The sequence below is a fragment of the Brachyistius frenatus genome, unplaced genomic scaffold, assembly GCF_029030835.1.
Source record: "Brachyistius frenatus isolate BFR_SWC_R1_liver_20210118 unplaced genomic scaffold, ASM2903083v1 Contig_25, whole genome shotgun sequence".
Taxonomy (NCBI): domain Eukaryota; kingdom Metazoa; phylum Chordata; class Actinopteri; family Embiotocidae; genus Brachyistius; species Brachyistius frenatus.
In genome coordinates, this window is record NW_027210624.1 from 3,387,299 (window position 1) to 3,405,023 (window position 17,725).

The 17,725-nt window shown below is 42.4% G+C and overlaps 1 protein-coding gene across 4 annotated transcripts in view; it reads right to left on the reverse strand.

The window, feature by feature from the left end:
- Positions 1–15,279, reverse strand: part of mpp7a (MAGUK p55 scaffold protein 7a) — a 143,098-nt gene extending 127,819 nt beyond the window's left edge. For all 4 annotated transcript variants that reach the window (XM_069698045.1, XM_069698046.1, XM_069698044.1 and 1 more), the window contains exon 1: positions 15,126–15,279. In XM_069698045.1, the coding sequence (XP_069554146.1) occupies positions 15,126–15,132 (7 nt within the window). In that variant the 5' untranslated portion in view covers positions 15,133–15,279. The remainder of the gene's footprint in view (positions 1–15,125) is intronic.
- Between the last annotated feature and the right edge of the window lie 2,446 nt (positions 15,280–17,725).

Genomic DNA, 17,725 nt, shown 5'->3' on the forward strand with positions numbered 1-17,725 from the left:
TTCTTACATGCAATTATCAGCTAGACTCTGAGCCATTGTGAAGTTTCCGGAGAGAGCAGCGCAGGTGGGGTGGGGTGGGGTGTGTGTGTGTGTGTGTGCGTGTGTGTGTGTGTGCGTGTGCGTGTGTCTGCGCGTGCGCGTGTTGAATTCACCTGAGGAAGGGGATGGAGGAAATGGATCAGGCTGCAGCAACAAAAGGCAGGAAGGCCTCCTCGTTAATCTCTCCGTGAGATCCACCAATTAACACATTCCTCCACCCAGTTATTCACATATTAGACTGATAAATGAAAACAAGGCTGTGTGGAACCCCATTTCCTGTTACCCCAAATCCTTTTTGCGTGGCCTCTGGTTGCTGGGAAGGAGAGAGGAGGCATGAAGTGGGGAGGGCAGATGAAGAACAATGCCTCGATTGAGTATCACAGAGTGGTGCCCCAAACTCCGAATGCGACTCACCTCATTTAAATACCATAAGTCTTTAAGTGACTAAGAACCAACAATGTGCTGAAAAGGGCCATCGAGGGACTCTGAATGTGTCACTAACGTGTGTGATTCAGCTCGACTTAAAGAGGTCGACTTTACATTCACTGTTCCTGTAATTAAAGTAACTGGCTGCAGCTTCTTTCAGTCTCGTGTTCCCTCATCTGTCACATCCATCAGATGATCAGGTGGTATGTTGCATTTCATCCGGCCAATAATGATCCCTATTGTTTCCCACAGCCTTCCTAAGTGGCTCAACAGCACCTGTCATCACCCTGATAATCACACACACACACACACACACACACACACACACACACCTGTCCATGAGTTGTCCCTGCCCCCCTGCCCTCTTCATCATCCCCTCCACTCTCCTCCACATTCCACACACACACACACACACACACACACACACACACACACACACACACACACACACACACACACACACACACACACACACACACACACACACACACACACACACAGGGCTGAATGGCATCACTTTCTACCACAGCCTGCCTCTCATTTTCCTGCTGCTTTGTCATTGAAATTGGAGCCATGTGGGGACATTTGCTTTGTCTGGAATTTAAAAAGTAGTTTCTGAAAAAAATAAATAAATAAATAAAAAACAATAACAGGACAAAAGAATTTGTTCACACAGTTCACAGATTTATGAGTAAGTTGTGTTTTAAATGCAGACGAAGGTAACATGAGAATTGTGTCATTGAATATGGGTCATTTCCACCTTCCAGGTGCTTGAACAAGTTACAAGATTAGAGGGTTAAGTTCTGTGCAAGTGAACAATACACCTGCACACCTATTCAGCCTTTAGGAGCAACTCAACCACCGGCTCCTGTTTACAATAATATCGGAGGTCCTTCTGTTCACAAACTAAAACAGTGGTTGAACCTTGCTGCTGTTTCACTGCTTTTCTTGAACCTCATTTGGCTCTGAAGCCTCGTGTTAGTGAAACCACATAACTTGGAAACAAGTGAGTGCACAATAAGCAGGGAACCGCCTGGTTCACGAACTCTGCAGATACTAAACAAACAACTCAAACCATTTTCAGACTTGACATCAAACTCGCAAACACAGGAGAGAAAACTTTAACTTCAAACTTTACAAGGAATACTTTGGGTATGAACAAACTCAAGCCATTTCATGCACACACTCCCAATCCACAATACCCAGAGTATCAACTGCAAATAGGGAGTCGCTCTCCCTGTAAAATACAGACTGCATCTCGAATATTTCTAGATAAAGTTTTCTTGGAAATGAATTCATACTTTGGCTGAAACACTCCAGATAACTCTTGATGAGTTAGCAGAGGAGTACCTGGCTGCAATCGCCACAATAAATGAGGTAATGCAGTGCTGAGAAATGATGCCCAAGCTGTGAACGCTGCTAAACTTCACCGTGACCAATGAGCACACGCATATCTGGCTAATTCAAACACAAGTACATACCTACACGCGCACACAGACCACTGGTGTGACTGGGACGTCTGGTGCTCCCAGCGCTAATCCTCATTTCTGTGAATGGTGACTACACTGAGATGCTCTGATACCTCATGACGTAAGAACCCATTCACTTCACAGCTGACCAAACCACAGACGTCGACTGAGGCACTTTCCGAGCCTTAAGAGGTTTCAGCCACTTTAAAACAACTGCGAGGGATGAACGAGGATGAGGATCTGTGAATCAATAGTGAGGGTAAAATGCTTAGAGGTGGGAAAAGGCCTGCAGGTTACATCTTTCATTGATTATTGAAGGAGAATTTCTACTTTCGGTTCAGAGGGAGGCCTTGCAATAAACAGAGTACACACTGCTGCACGGGTGTGACTGACAGGAGAGCAAACTGATGAACAACCGTTAACACCCTGGCAAATACACCCAGCTGTACACAATATACTCAGAGATGCACATAAATACTCGCACACAAGCAGCAAGCATTTCTGTCACGGTTGGTTGGACAGTCCTTCAGGCTCGCTAACTTTGCTCTGCAGTCTAAATGTCAGCAACACTGTAGAAGCTTTGAGCTGACATTGTTGGGACTGGTGTGTGATATTCAGGGGGATCCATTGGCAGACCAAAAGAGGTGGTTTCGGTCCAGATCAAACTCAACTATGGGTCGGTTCATTCACAGTGTAAAAGAATGCTTTTTGGATGGTTGAGACTTTCAGACCATTTACATGAAATTACAGGATGCAATGTGTCTTCAATCATTAAACAATAGAAGAAGAAAAAAAACAGAAAAGAAGTAAAAATGAGCCCTGGGGGCACATCGGGAGGGAAGCAGTAAACTCTAATTTAGTCCGATGCAGAAATCTAACTTGGCTTGGAAAACCCATAAAAATGGCAAAGCTTATACTTCATTTTCTGGGAAGAAAATAGGTGCCGTCCGTAATGCCATAATACCAAAAATAGCAATATACTGCCGATGAAAGGAATTATTTCCTTTATTTTTCTCCATTCAAACGACATTAGTCACATGACGTCTACAAACCAAGCAATGTCAAGTAAAGGGATGTTAGCGTGTCATAGAAAGCTCTTTAGTGTGCTCACTAAATTTCAATGTGAAACCAAAACTTCAAGGATCAAACGTTTACAATTATGAACCTTGGTGAAGAGTTTCAGGTGTGAAAACGCCCATGAATGTCTCTGAGTCTCTTGAATGCACAACTTTACTTCAACTATGTAACATAATCAAATATGATCCACTGCAAATGAATCAATGTCTAAGTGTACACAATCTAACTCCCAGCCTGGGGTGGGAGTGATACACATCAATACTACACCTCCACAACAGGAAGCTGTTCACACATCAATTTCAAGTGTTAAATATGTTAGTTGCATTTCTTTCCTCTGTGAACAGTTACAGACAGACAGACAGACAGACAGACAGACAGACACTTTATTAATCCCCAAGGGGAATTTTTTTTTCGCTACAGCAGCATTTATAGATACAGGAAAGAAATAAAATAACAGTAAAAAATATTAAATATAAAAATGCATAGTATATACAATAAAATAGAATAAAATAAAATAGAATAGAATAGTTAAATTAAAACTAACTAAACAATAGTGCAAAGTTTTTTTGTTTTTTTATATTTAAACAACCAAGAAACACAGTCAACAGTGTTATTGTTATGTGATGGATTTTGCCAGAGGTGAGTTATTGTACAGTCTTATTGCAGTGGGCAGGAATGATCTCCTGTATCTGTCCTTGTGACAGCGGAGCTGGAGGAGTCTATTGGAGAAAGTGCTCCTCTGTCCCTGCAGCAGGTGGTGAGGGTGGTCAGGATTATCCAATATGGATAATAGTTTGTTCAGCGTCCTCCTCTCCACCACCTTTTCCAGGCTGTCCAGTTTGCAGCCAATGATGGAGCCGGCCTTCTTAATCTTTTCAATCCAGAGCTGTAGAGACTTGTAATAAACCTATTCACCTTTGGTAGGTGCAAGTCAACAATCAAAACTCAATAAGTTGCAATGAGGTAACATGTGGGGTCAGTGGGGTTGTTGCAAGTTAGTGCAAGGGCATGTTTCAAATCTAACTCGAAGCATAGTCAATATGTGGACAGGTATTCAAGCACCGTCTACACTGGGCTCGACTCTACTCACTTTTTGGGGGTTTTCCATTGTCCGTCGATGGTATCTGCTACCTGCTACTATTTTTGGTGTTGCCTCCGTCAGGGTTTCAAGCGAGCTGAGCCAATACTAAAAGGTGGAAACACTGCACACCACAAGCTCTTTAGGCGCAGACTCGCAGAGGTTTGTGTCCCGTCCCTCCTTCACTGGAGCAGTTTGTTTGCAGGTACATCGATGTGTCTTCAGACATTCGGAGGTTTTGCACCCAGTGAATGTTTCATGAAGCCGGTCTTGTGGCAAAGTCTGTTCCCCCAGTGATGTGTGTTCCCTCGAGCCCCGGCTGCCTGAAAACAAGCAGGTGGACATGTGTTCAGAGCAAAGCTCGCCTGCTGTGTTGTGCTCAAACGACTTAAGTCCTAAAAAGAAGCACAAAGCCCCCACTTAAGGTAATTTGCAATGTTTGTCTGTGGAATGTTCTACGGCAGTAGTGAAAGGCGGTTGTGAAAATGACATCACAGTGTTTTGTTAGTTACAGAAAAGTAACTGATACCAAAAGCAAGTTGAGTCAAGTAGAGTAGAGCTGGTAGCCTCAGTGAAGAGATGCAGCTTCAGACAGATCTTGTTACAGAGTCCACCCAGTTGGGTATTGTGCACAAATAGCTATCAGTGTGAATATTAGACTGCAGTCCTTATTTCATTTATTTATTTTGGTCTTTTAAAGTTAAGCAAAGTTTTGCTCTTTGTACTTTGTCATGAATTCATGAATTAAAGACCAGATTAACACCAATCAACCTAACTTGATATTGCAACACTCCTTTCCTTTCTGCCTCATACTGATGTCTTCTCTGAAGGTGATGGCCTGTCTTCCCTGGCTGGCTGACTGACTGAAGGTGTCCATTGCATTATTTTGTATGGATTAATCCAGAAGGACACAAGTCTATGCTGCTGGTGATGAGAGAATCCACGCTCCCACACACCACGGAGAGAAGCACAGGAAGGCCGTCAAACAAAGCTTTTCAAGTTAAGATCTACCTTGACCAAAGTCCATCAATGCAAAACAACATACAGAGGAAGAGGCTTAGCAGGCAGTAATATGAACTCCCAGAAACATTAGCCACTGTGGACAAAGACTGTGTGTATTTTCATTCCAAACACTGGAGAAGCTGATCTCACTGTTTATTGGTTCCTCCCTCAGGCTGAAATTGTGCTACTCAGCAAATCAGCTGCTGCAGTTTGTTTGAAATGAAATGTGCACTGTGTAAGGTCCCGATAGAACCATCATACAGAGACTAACAAAATGAAAAGGTTTGAAACAGTGAGCCTTAGACATTTTGCTGATCCCTTGGCTTTACCTTTGATTCCCCCCCCCTCCCCCCTCCACCTGAACCTCATTAGAAGACAAGGTATTCTGTAACTGTAGGAGCTTTCAGCCATGTGGAAGAACACCAGCAGGGATCCAGAGAATACTGATAAAACGAACGATGTCACTGAACTTGAAGAAGTTTGGGCTTTTTAGATTTCAGCACATTTCCAGTAATACATAATTGTCTGCCTAATGATTCTGATAAAGAGGAGTTTCTATCAACTTTGGTCTTTTTTAGTCTTTTGGAATTCCAGGGAGAATTTCAGTTAATTTGTGACTCTAATTAATAAAGCAATTATTTTTTTAATCTATTTCCATCAACAGTATGCAACTATTTTACCTTTAAATAACAGCTTCAAAGTGATTTTGATGGTACACTAACTTATAATGTGGAGAATAGAACTTGGGTTGATCGGTTTCAATCTCCTGCACAACCTAATGCTTTACAGCACTTTGTCATAAACTATGACTACTGTGTCTATTACAGTTTGAACCACCTTTTGCAAGGACAATTTAACCCATTAGCATCCCATTTATTCTGAATTGTAATGAGTGTGAGAATAGCAGACTACACATTTGGAGGTCATCGGAAAAAATTAAAAAAAATTAAAAAAAACTCTGCAGGGATCAAACTCAGAAATAAGTACTAATTCTAAAATACAATTTACTCACAGAGATTAAATTACAACTTTATATTTGCTAGCCAAGGTCTTCAAAATTAACATACTGGAAATAAACGCTAAATGAAGTTATCCTTCTGAAGGGAAACTCTTGTCTTCTTTAAACTGTCCTTAAATTAACTTGTGCTGACCTGGTGACTTGTGTTCTTAAGACAGCTCGTAGTTTGACCCCGTGTCACAGTTTTATGACGACAATTACAATGAGACTATCATATCTTGTGTAACTTCCTTTATTCCACTGTAACAGCTACAACACGTCAAATACCACAGACAACTAAAGTATCTCAAAGAAACTGGTCTACTGGAAAAAGTACTGAAAACATGGCATATATTGTTTAAAAAGTGTATATTTGTTGATTTGCAGTCCATTGCTACTGAGCATTAAATTCATATGTATCTCTGGCAGGTCAAACCCAAATGATTCTAGAGCTTTAACACCAGATTCATCCTGTAAAAAAAAAAAAAAAAAAGCAGCCTGTTCCACAGCGGCCCACTGGCACACAATACTCCTCTGTTCACCGGATGCCAAATGGTCCAGTCATCACCCTTCATGCCGCCCCCCACAACCCCATCCCCTTCTTTGCTATCTATCTCAGTCCTTTTTTTCTCTGTATCTGTCTTTCCCTGTCTGCGACAGAAGCTGCTGATGGTCAGTCAGATTAGCATCCAGCCGCTGAAGGGACGACTTCAAACCGGACAGAGAAAGAGCTGCTTTGTCTCGATCTGGTGCCGACGACCCCGGAAATAAGAGAGGAAACTGGGTGGACAGAAAAATGGCCTCTATAATGAGCAACTGTGAGAGGGTTGGGTTGCAGGAGAACTCGGACACTGGCAGCATCTTGGTAGTTATTATGTCATGCATCACATTAGTTTAACGAAACATCACCTGCTCATTTCTTTCTTTGTGTTTTATTAGTTGTACTGTAAGTATTGCTGCAGCGTGCTACTGAACAGAATAAGCAGAAACACGGATACAGTAAGTTGAGCCATTGCATCAGTAGGTTTTGAGTTACTCAGTAACATGTCAGTCCAGACCAGCTACAGTTCTTTAACATGTTGTACCATGTACCATAAACAAACTCTGCGACCCCGTGAACTCAAAACGCAAACCTCAGCTCCACCCTGTACATGTATTCAAACTCTATTCAAATCTGAAGTGACTCTACCGACTGCATGACCAGATAGTCACCATCTCTGCAGGCAGCGTAAACTCCTCCTTCACACACTGCTGCATATGAACACCATATGAACACCATATGTCTTCTGTTATCAAGGACCGACAAGCCAAAGCAAACTATAAATATCACACTTTAATTTCACCAGAGCCAAAAACCTCTGCTCAAAGGCACTTCCATAAGGTTACTTAGCAATTAGTGGTGAGCTAATAGTTACCAGAGGCGTGTGTTTTTTTTATATGAGGGTACTGTATGATAGGCAGCAGATAGTGATTACAGCTGTTTATATTCTAGCTCTGTTCTTAAAGAAAGGGCAAATACCCAATTAAGACTGTGGTAATGTTAGGTTCAAACCACGCTAGTGCTCATGTTGGTTTTGTAACGTCTATGCAATGTGAAGGAAGTTTAGCTCCAATGTGGCAAAACTGACAAGCATAAACTGGAAACTGGCAAAGTACATAGTGTACTGGAGGAAGTGTATGTTCCAAAGAGAACATAAAAAAGAATTTAAAAAATTGGCCTGCGGTGCACTTCACATCACGCAGATCTATCAGATCAATGAAATGTCACCAATTTGACAGCCCATATATCAGACCAGTCATTATAACGTAAAACTGGAGTGGCAGCTGGAGTGAAAAAGGTCAGAGTTTTTTTTTTATTAATTTAACTCATGCTTAAGAGGAGGGATAAGCATCCATCCATCATCGACACCCACTTTATCCTGAACAGGGTCACAGGATCTGGAGCTTATCCCAGCTGACTTTGGGCAAAGGCGAGGTACACCCTGGACAGATCGCCAGAAATGTGTCATCTATTATTTCTGTAATAATAATAAATAGCATATAGTAATGTTGCCATCAGCTGGAAAATTTCAGTAGTCTTCTTAGTTCTGTTGTTTTTTTGTTATCTTTATTGGAAGTGTTCTTTATACCATGCTGGTTGTTAATTGTGTTTCTTTACCATTAGTATTTACTAGTATTTATTTACATAACATATATGTTGTTAATTAGTGAAAGTGCTCATTTGCATGTGTTAGCTTCAGTGTGTTTAACTCTCCGACACAATAACAAAAAGCAGTGGGTTTATTTTTTATGTCAGAGCTGACCAAACCCCCGAATCCCAAGCTGTGATCCAAATCCCAATTTATTTCTGTACTTTACATACTACAACATGTTGGAAACATTATGCATACAATTGGGACATTTTGCTTCATCATTAAAAGGCACTATGAACTTTGACCCTCTTGATCATATCCGTCACAAATCCATAGCACCCCATTTCAAGTAAAAAATTTAAAAAAAAAATTTTTTTTAATGCCTCTTGTTCTTCCGCCTCTTGCAACTTGCATCCAGGGGGAGTTTTCCCTCTGTGGCTCAGTCAAGGTGACATATCCTTTGCTGCACAGATGGTTGTGGGTTACACCAGCCTGTGTGGCATGCTGGCATGCATACTACAAAATAAACCAGATGTAGTTGTACATCCTGGTATTTTTGGCAGTGCACATGCTATGAATATGACATACTGAATATTTTTCAGGCATACTACATAGTATGGTAGTATGGGGATTGAAATGCACAGTCAGTCCCTTGAAATGTTTGATTAACATGCCTTTGATTAGATGTGAATTACTTCAAGCTGCCTGTTAGTGGACATGTGAGTACTGGCTAATGTAGCAGAGGATAATACTCAAACAAAAGTGATTTACATGACTTACAGGCCACAGACAGAGCAGAGTCTGTTGTCCCATAAATAGCTCACAATCCTATCCCCTTGTCTGCCATCATCCAGAGTGAGTACTTTTAATCACGTGGGCCAATCCATCAGAGAATGAAGATTGCATAGTTAATGGTTGTAATAGGCTGTTGTGAAGGGCTATTCACACTCGCATTGCTCTAATTGCACTCAATGAGCAGCGAGGGAGTAGACAGAGTGGGCCTGGTGGTTGAAAGATGAATGAATGCCTGTCCAGTACATGCACATACAAACACAGGAGCTGGAGAACATGCTTTCAAGTTCAAAGACAAAAGCATGCATTCACACACGCACGCACGCACGCACGCACACACACACACAAACACAGAGGCCTTCATTTGCCAATCGGCAAACATTTTTATGTTGTGAAGTGTAGCGGAGAGACAAATAAAGGGCCTGAGAAGTTAACAGACAAATGAGAATGCAGCCCCGGGGGCCCCTGCAGCCAGGAGGAGGTGGCAGGAGACACAACAACAAGTGTGCACAGCTACAGCTGACACTGCTTGAGACACCCCACACACAAAGGGGGGATTTACCCGTGAAAACCAGCATCACTGTCTGGAAAGGGTCCCTGCCAACTGACAGAAAACAGGCAGCGGGAGAAAACCCTCTTGGCCCAATCAGCAGCATTCTCAAGGGCTCAAGGCCTACGCCAGACACCACCCACCGTCACAAAGACCCAGCATACCAAATTACTCAGTCTCCTGCCAGTCATCAAATCAATGCTCACACTGCAGCAAGGTCAAGAGTGGAACAGATATCTTTGAGTGGCCTCAGGAAATGAAACTCGGTTCAATCGAGTGCAGCCATCCACTAATTAAATGTAAGTAAATGGCATTAGATTAACATCAGAGAAGTAGGCAACACTGGAACATCTGTGTTTTCTCTCCTCATCGCGTTTGATATCAAGCATGAATGCAGCCAAGAAGGCAAGAGGAGTCATGTTGTGAAAGTAGGATCCCTCCCCAGAAGGAGATCTCTGAGTGCGAGCCAGCAGAGGGAACAAGGTGCTTATACGGTCCAAATTAGAAAAACAACAGCCGACATTAGGTGCAGATTGTGTACCGAATATTAATTTGTACGTGAACTCTATTTATAAAGCCTGTCACCGTTAGTCTTCTCCAACCTGACAACGTTTGATAGAGAAAATGTCACCTCTATGACTTGAGGTCCTCACAGCAACAAGCAAGAGGCAGATGGCGCTGACATCAGCATGTCATGTGTGTGTAACAGCATAAATGAGTTCTCATTACCCTTAGATGAATTACAGTTTATATCTTACGTGGCGTGGTCAAGTTACTGTCGCTGTCATCTTCAGAGATCAAGGCAAGGCAGGAGAACACGGGTCACAGGACAAGTGTATGGTAACCAAGTGTCCAAAGCACTCTAAATAAGCACACAAGCTACATGAATATTGCAACCTCATGGGCCATTAATAGAGCACCGGATACTCATCACTGACAGGTGACATAGATCCTCGCATGCTGGTGGTGGAAACTTGAAGCCAAGAGGTCAAGTGGCAAAAATGTCCAGTAATACTCAGTATGATGCTGAACTGTCCGGTCCATCACGTATGTTTCAATATTTGATATTAATCCAGAAAAATCCTTAAATCCATTTTTTTTATTTTATTTTTTATTTGTAACAAACATAACTACAAAGTACATGTTCTGCAGTTGCTGTGATTTACTGGACAGAGCCGCAAACAAACACACACTTTGGGCTATTTAAGTTCTGTTTGCTCCAAGTATGTTGAATTATTCACAGGGCTGCCATAAGGGGAACAGGCGTAGTAAAGCTAGGCAGGGGCCATGCATGGAAAACCCTCATAAATAAAACACCATTTGACAAATAAGCTTGACGTCAGTCAAATGAACCCACCGCCTCTCTATGTAAGGCTAGATCCTTCACCGACTGCTGACAAATTGCTTACAAGCTCTTACAGATATACGGTACGTCTCCACATGCTTGTGCAACAATTCCTTTGTAAACGATTCCTTTTAAACAAAGTTGGAAGCAACGGACTTACAAAACCTGACAAACATCTCATTTGAAAGACTATAATAGAGGCATTTGGTGCATGTTGTATTCCCACAGCAATACCTGGAAGTACAAGTTCCTGTTAGCCCAAAGGCGTTAATGTGAATCAAGGAGTCAGACAACAGAAGGAGATGAATAGGAAGACCACTGTACTTTGTAACTGGTGCTGTACATTGTGTTTGCCTTAAAACGGGAATGAAGCAGTGTCCCATAACAAACAGCACACGTTCAGACCCATCATGTCTAGGCCTATATACACAGTAACACATTATAGCTTAACCTTCTCCCCGAGGATTCAGGTCTGACTTGCTTCCCCACAACAAGTACTCTAATTTTGCCGAACGTCCGTTTGGTCTCTCTGCTTTCTCCATCGAAACACAGCCCACAGTGAGTCAGGAGGGCAGCATGCCTGCACGGTGAGCACAGCGTTTTATGTACACGGGCTGGAATACAACCGGGCCAACGCCGATATCTGATGGCTGGCATCTGCTGGGTGGGCTCATTCCACCGCAGCACCGCAGAGGCTTAGGTACTACCGTGGGAAACTCTACACCTCCGCAGAGCGGGCAGCGGCTAAACAACACAGCATCACTACTGGTGATGCTCATCAACTGTGACCCTGCCTGAGACCCTGCCAAATACATTGCTTTAATCTCTCCGTCTGGGATCAGAAGAGCAGCAGGACTCGGAGATTAGTGATACCACGGAGAAAGATGGTGATTAAGGATGGACAGCAGGATGGATGGATAAATAGATCGATGAATGAAATGGAAGAATAGATGGGTAAGTAGGTGAATGAATGAACAGTTAGGTGGATGGATGGAAAGACTCGTGTGTCTGTGGGGGTACGGATGGACTGGTTTCTGTATGTTGTTCAGATCATCACAACCATAACAACGACTCCGTGAACCAAAGCAGATCTCTTCTACTGAGATTTCTTCTTCCTGGAAGTTTACTTTCATAATCGTATCTCTTTATAGTGCTCAATTTCACAAGAGGCACTGCAGTGTTGGAAAATATGACATTTAAGACCTCAGACAGATTAGGATATGCAGCGTGAAAATATCTCTATCACTCTGGCTTCAGACTAAATGGATTGAGCTACTGCGACAACATGCTTGTATTCATATTTCATATGATGCCAAGTTTAGCGATGGCTAGTTGTAAAGTAGGTTCACCTCAATATGTCAGGAGGCGGCCCTCAGAGACCTGAGCCGAGACAACTCTCAACGCTTGATGAAGAGCCAGTGAACTCACCACAAGAACACCATTAGCTCGTCTAACTATTAAGAGGGGCCAAAACCATCTGACAACCCCCTTTTACATTCTCTGGATGCTTCAGTCTCTTGCTTTACTCCAGTACCAAAAGGACTGTATTTCAAAGTGTTGCGTCCGAGACCAATGAGAAGAGCCACGGCTACTGTCTGTCCTCAAATTAGGATTCATTTGGTACCTATTAAAGATGATGAATTTGTGGAAGCATTTAGGCTTGAGAAGGAAAGGTTTGTACAATCAGAGCACTTCTCTTCAGACAAGGCATTTTCCCATGATTCTGAGAGAGCTGATAGTGGTCCAAACTAATACTTGGATTGAGAATCTTAAACCACTGTATCCTACCCACCTTTAAGCCCCAAGAAAATAGCCTTCCTGCTGACAATCGGTTATGTAGGCAAACTCTCGGCTTTGTCCCCAGCCATGAGCAGCCCAACGGGCTGCTGACAGGTTTCTCATCAACACAAGCCTGGCTGTTGCAACGACAGGAAGCATTTGTCTCTATCAGCAGGTTGTTCAGATGAATTCTGGGAGTTGAGCTTTGCATGCGTAGCATTCTTAGTTCCCACACCTCCCTCCCCCTACTCGGTGACCGTCCACGCCAGGAACAAAACCCTGGGAATGTGAGCTATGCAGAGCTGCAGCTCGGAGACACCTGTTCAGAAGGCCAACAAGGGGCAAACTCTCCAACGCTGGGCCTCGTCTGAGCCGCTACATCCGACCCCACCCTGACCTCGACTGCCTCCGCATACACACTCCAGAACTGTGTGCACAAAAATCAAGGGCCAAGCATCTGTTTTCTTGCCACAGGCACTCACGCAGGCCGCCCCAGCCAGGACAATTTCCAGGTGGCAAACCTTTGCAGCATCAATCTTAGAGTCTCTGAGCCCATTTATCACGTCAAGGCCGTAATGAAACCGTCACACCCCTTTCGTGATGCTCGGCTGTTGACCTACCAAACAAACCAGAGTAATGAACTGGACTAAAATACTTGTAATCACAGTCTCCTGAGAGACTCTCACTGCCCATTTGGAATGCAGACTGAAGGCCTCCCACCTTTTTCTAGGCAGGATTTAAAAGAAGAACTGGGTTACTCCCAGTGAGAGCAGAGCAGCCGGCCAAAACTGCAGATAAACCACTGAGGTTTGAGAGTTTACGCAGAGAAATGTCGGCTCTCCGGAGAGTCCCCTCATTGACATTCAAATACAAACGAAAGAAGGTCATCCTCTCACTGCCTTTCTCTTTTTACTCACAGCCAGAGCACTATAACATTGTTGAGGATACCAACAAAATCATGAATGAATGATGAGACATGTTGCAGACATTGTACCTGGCAAGCCAGCAGTGAGGTTTAACATTACTGAAGCTATCTACACAATTAGAAACAGATTGAAAGTGAAACAGTATAATGTTCACCATTGAAATGCAGCTTTGCGCTGAAGTAGGTGATAGCTTTTACTTGTTAAAATACTCTTTACTTCGAACTAATTAACTGAATGAACGTTTTCCACTAAAAAACAATTGCTCCATTTCGTCTGCTAAATGACGGCCATGTGTGCGTCCAAGAAGTATGCAGACTGTAACTGTAAAGGGGCACAAATGACTCGGTGGAATGCAAAATAATGGTATTTCCATTTTCAAGAAATTACAACTGACAACTTGGATGTCACTGAATTTTTACCACATAAAGAAACACATAGTTTGGCTTTTGAGACGGTTAGTGGCCAATTTCATACTGAAGTAAAAGCACAAAAAGAAGGGTCTTAACTATATCAGATGCCAGGGGACATTATTCATATCAAGGCATGGTAACAGTGCTTATTATGGGATTGTGCGAGACAAATCATTTGGTGCTGTGCCTCATTGTGAGATATACATTCAAGGTATGCAAAACAAATGGCTGAGTAAATGGGAGCTGGCCCAGTGCTGAGTCTCCCGGTGAGGCAGCCCAGTAAGAGGCTTGGCGCTGTCAGCCAGTGACAAGCTCCGAGGCACCGCGTACTGGACTGTGCAGGGCACAAGGGCTCTGCAGTCGGTCTGACCACGCTGCGCGGCACACTGCACTTCCTGGACGAGAAGCGAGCGTGCGTTTAGGGTGTGGGCGTCTTTCGTGGAAGTTGAGCGTTGTGTCACGGGGAAATATTGTTCAGTTATAGTTGGGGGTTTTCCTGTATATGTTAGCAGTGACTATTTTGTTTTCGAGGCTGAGCTGTGCCGTCACAAGAGGTCCCAGTTTGTAACCATCAACAATGTATCATCGCAATTACGACGCAAACGTTCAGCGCTGCACTCACGCTGCGTCCGCTTCCCCGCCGACACGTTCCGCAGGGCGAGATGTTTGGGGGACTTTTCATTGAAAAGAAAACAACAAAAAAAAGCACTAAAAAGCCAAATTTAGTGAAGAAGTTCACATTTGGGTGCGCATGTAGTCTTAGACAGAGCGCCAGGTTAGCCTTCCTATTCAGTAAAAACACGTTGAGCGTGTGTATCGCGGGCTAAGCTCCAAAAAGGTGACTTTAATATCATGCACCGAGCTCTATTAGCAGCAACACAACTTCCCTGTTAGGTTACCTCATTGAACGCGGAGTCGATGCATTACTCTATCATTAGGTGAGTCGTTGCATTATTGCTTTATGTTTTGTAGTCTCCACAAGACCATAATACCTTCGACTATTTTTTATTTTGAAAAGCCCCTGTTGCAGCACTTTTAGTTTTCATTGTTGTGACAGTTGGGAAGTTTACGGCTCTAAACAATAACGTGATGTTAGTACTCACTGTGCATCGGAGGTAAATGGTTTCGTGCTGCTCACAAACGTAGCTACTCCAACTAGTCCTTCGCAAACAATCAACTTTTGGTTTTTACTTCCCACTTTTCGAAGCCGTACTTTGTCCCTTCACGCTCCCTTAATTCATCCCCGCTCTCTCCGGCAGTCTGTCTACTTTGCACAACCTTTCAAAACGCAACGCCTCGGCTGTGACACACTCCAAGACACATAAATTGGCCTGTAAAAGACGCTGACTTGCGAACGGTTTGTATATTTAGACACAACGTCAGCGCCAGGACATGACGGAACACAAATCTGATCTGAGATCAGCCTCGGACTGGGACTTCTCTACCCAGACCGCCCAATCTGCTCGTTCATTGGTCAATATATGAATAAGGCGTGGTCAGTATTTCAGTCCTGTATTTTAATTGGCTTCTCTTATTGTCAATCATCAGCTAACGCCTACGTCGTAAATTCGCCTCTGCGGACGGAGGAAAATAAAACAATCACACTTGGAAAGCATTATTCTTTGGGAAATGGCGTTTATAATCGAATTTAAATATTTATAAGGAACTGCCATTCACGAAAGTGTGTCTAAAAGGAAAGTTATTTGTCTTAGTTTAATCATGACAAGTCACGTCAGGCAATTTCAACATGAATTAGATGTGTGAAATTATTGATTCATTACTGTTTCTACCTGCAATCTCTGCACCTGCGCACTATCGTGGCGGATCTGTCAAACTTTCACCTTCTTTATATCTGTTCCCCACCTGTAGAATCACTGATATCTGCAAATGATTTCACACTGACGTTTTTTTTTAATCAACACATGCACTGTGGATAATTTGCTGCTATATCTTTATATATATATATATAGGTTTTGTCTAATGTTTTGATTGTTTCTATGCTCTGGTCCTTAAAGAAACAATATTTGAGCCAACTTTTTTTTTTTTTATTAAATATTTCAAATAAAGCCAACCTGACTTTCACTGTGTTTTTTTTTTTTTTTTTTTTTTTTTTTAATTAATTCGATGTTATTTAGGACTTGTCAGGTGATGCACTTTGGTACCACTTTGGTGAGGTTTTTTTACTTTGACAGTAGGGATAACAGTACGATACCGCCCCCTACAGGTCATATTAGATCAAAAGCAACAAGTAGTTAAGGACCAAATAGGGCTATTTCTAAAGTATGTGAATTGATTCTGTCTAATTAGCTTGTTTCTTTTCAGTCACAGTGTTTAATCTAAAGGACCACTCATCCTGATAAAGCCATTTTTTATTATTAAATGTAGCAAACATAATTGAACACCCATCTTACATGTATTGTAAGACTGAACATGCAGCCTTGCAAAAAAAGAAAACAAAAACAGAAAAAACTCCTCTGTGGATGAACAAGTTCCAGAAATGTGTGTGCTAACAATAGTAGCACCCAGTTCATCCCTTTTTGTCCCCACATTAAAGTGCATTGTGTGCCAAAATGCTGAACCGCAGCTTCTTTTGTCCTCAGCCTGGGATGTGATGTGGGATGTATTGTCAGGGAACAATGGAGCCCAGCAGCCCTCTTCTGACAGCAACTCACTCTGAAACATCAATGGAAACTGGTCAGCGCAATAAAATTTTAAGAAACTGCTTCAGATGGACACAGTACACCTTGAATACTTATTTATGGTACTACTTAATTCATATTTTAGGGTATATTATATATATGTTTGGTGATCCTTGTATACTATAGCTCCAGCAGGCATTTGTGGCATTTATTGTAACTAAAAACAGTAAAAAGTACAGTTGAAATTAAAAAAATTAAAAAAACGTTTATAAATAAATTATGTAACAAAGGAAAATGTGCTCTCAAAAATTATGAGGTGGAATACTATGTAGCTATGGATGTCACTGAAATACTTGCAGAGATACAATTGATATGCTGATCTTTAAATAAATGTTACCTGCGATGTCAAAGTACAACCACTAGATGTCAGGAGAGAACAAGTCATTGCCTGCTGCCTGCTGGAGGGCAATAACGGTCTGTAAACTTTATTAATATTTGTAGCTTTAAAAAAGGTCGAGCTGCATTATTGATTCCAATACTTGAAACGATATTATGGGTAGAAAATGAGAATGTGTCCGATTCTACATCACAAATGAGTGGGTTTACAAGTTTTTGAGGCTACATTGTATCCCGGATGTTACCATCGGAAGGGGGAGGTGGAAAATGGGGTTGCAGTCAGGTTGCCAGGTTTGTACAATATTCACGTTTGTCAGTCGTATTTAATTAAAGTCTCAATTCCATTGAATAATTTTGAGTAAAATCATGATCATTGCGCTTGAGATTGTCTCCAGAGAAATTCTGACCCTCCATTAATCCCTTTTTTTTTTTGTTTGTTTGTTTGTTTGTTGTTGTTGTTGTTACACTGACTCAAAATATTATGGCAGAAATAATGGTTGTAGCCGAGTGACATTAAAATACATTTCCATTTTAAAAACACTACGCGACAACACCTCCCGTTCAAACTGCCGGAAGAGCGACTGAATGGTGTGTTTCTCTGGTGCTACGTACTCCTTGACTTTAAGGAGGCGTTCCCGTGGCGGTGGGTTTTCTCCGACCTGGCAACC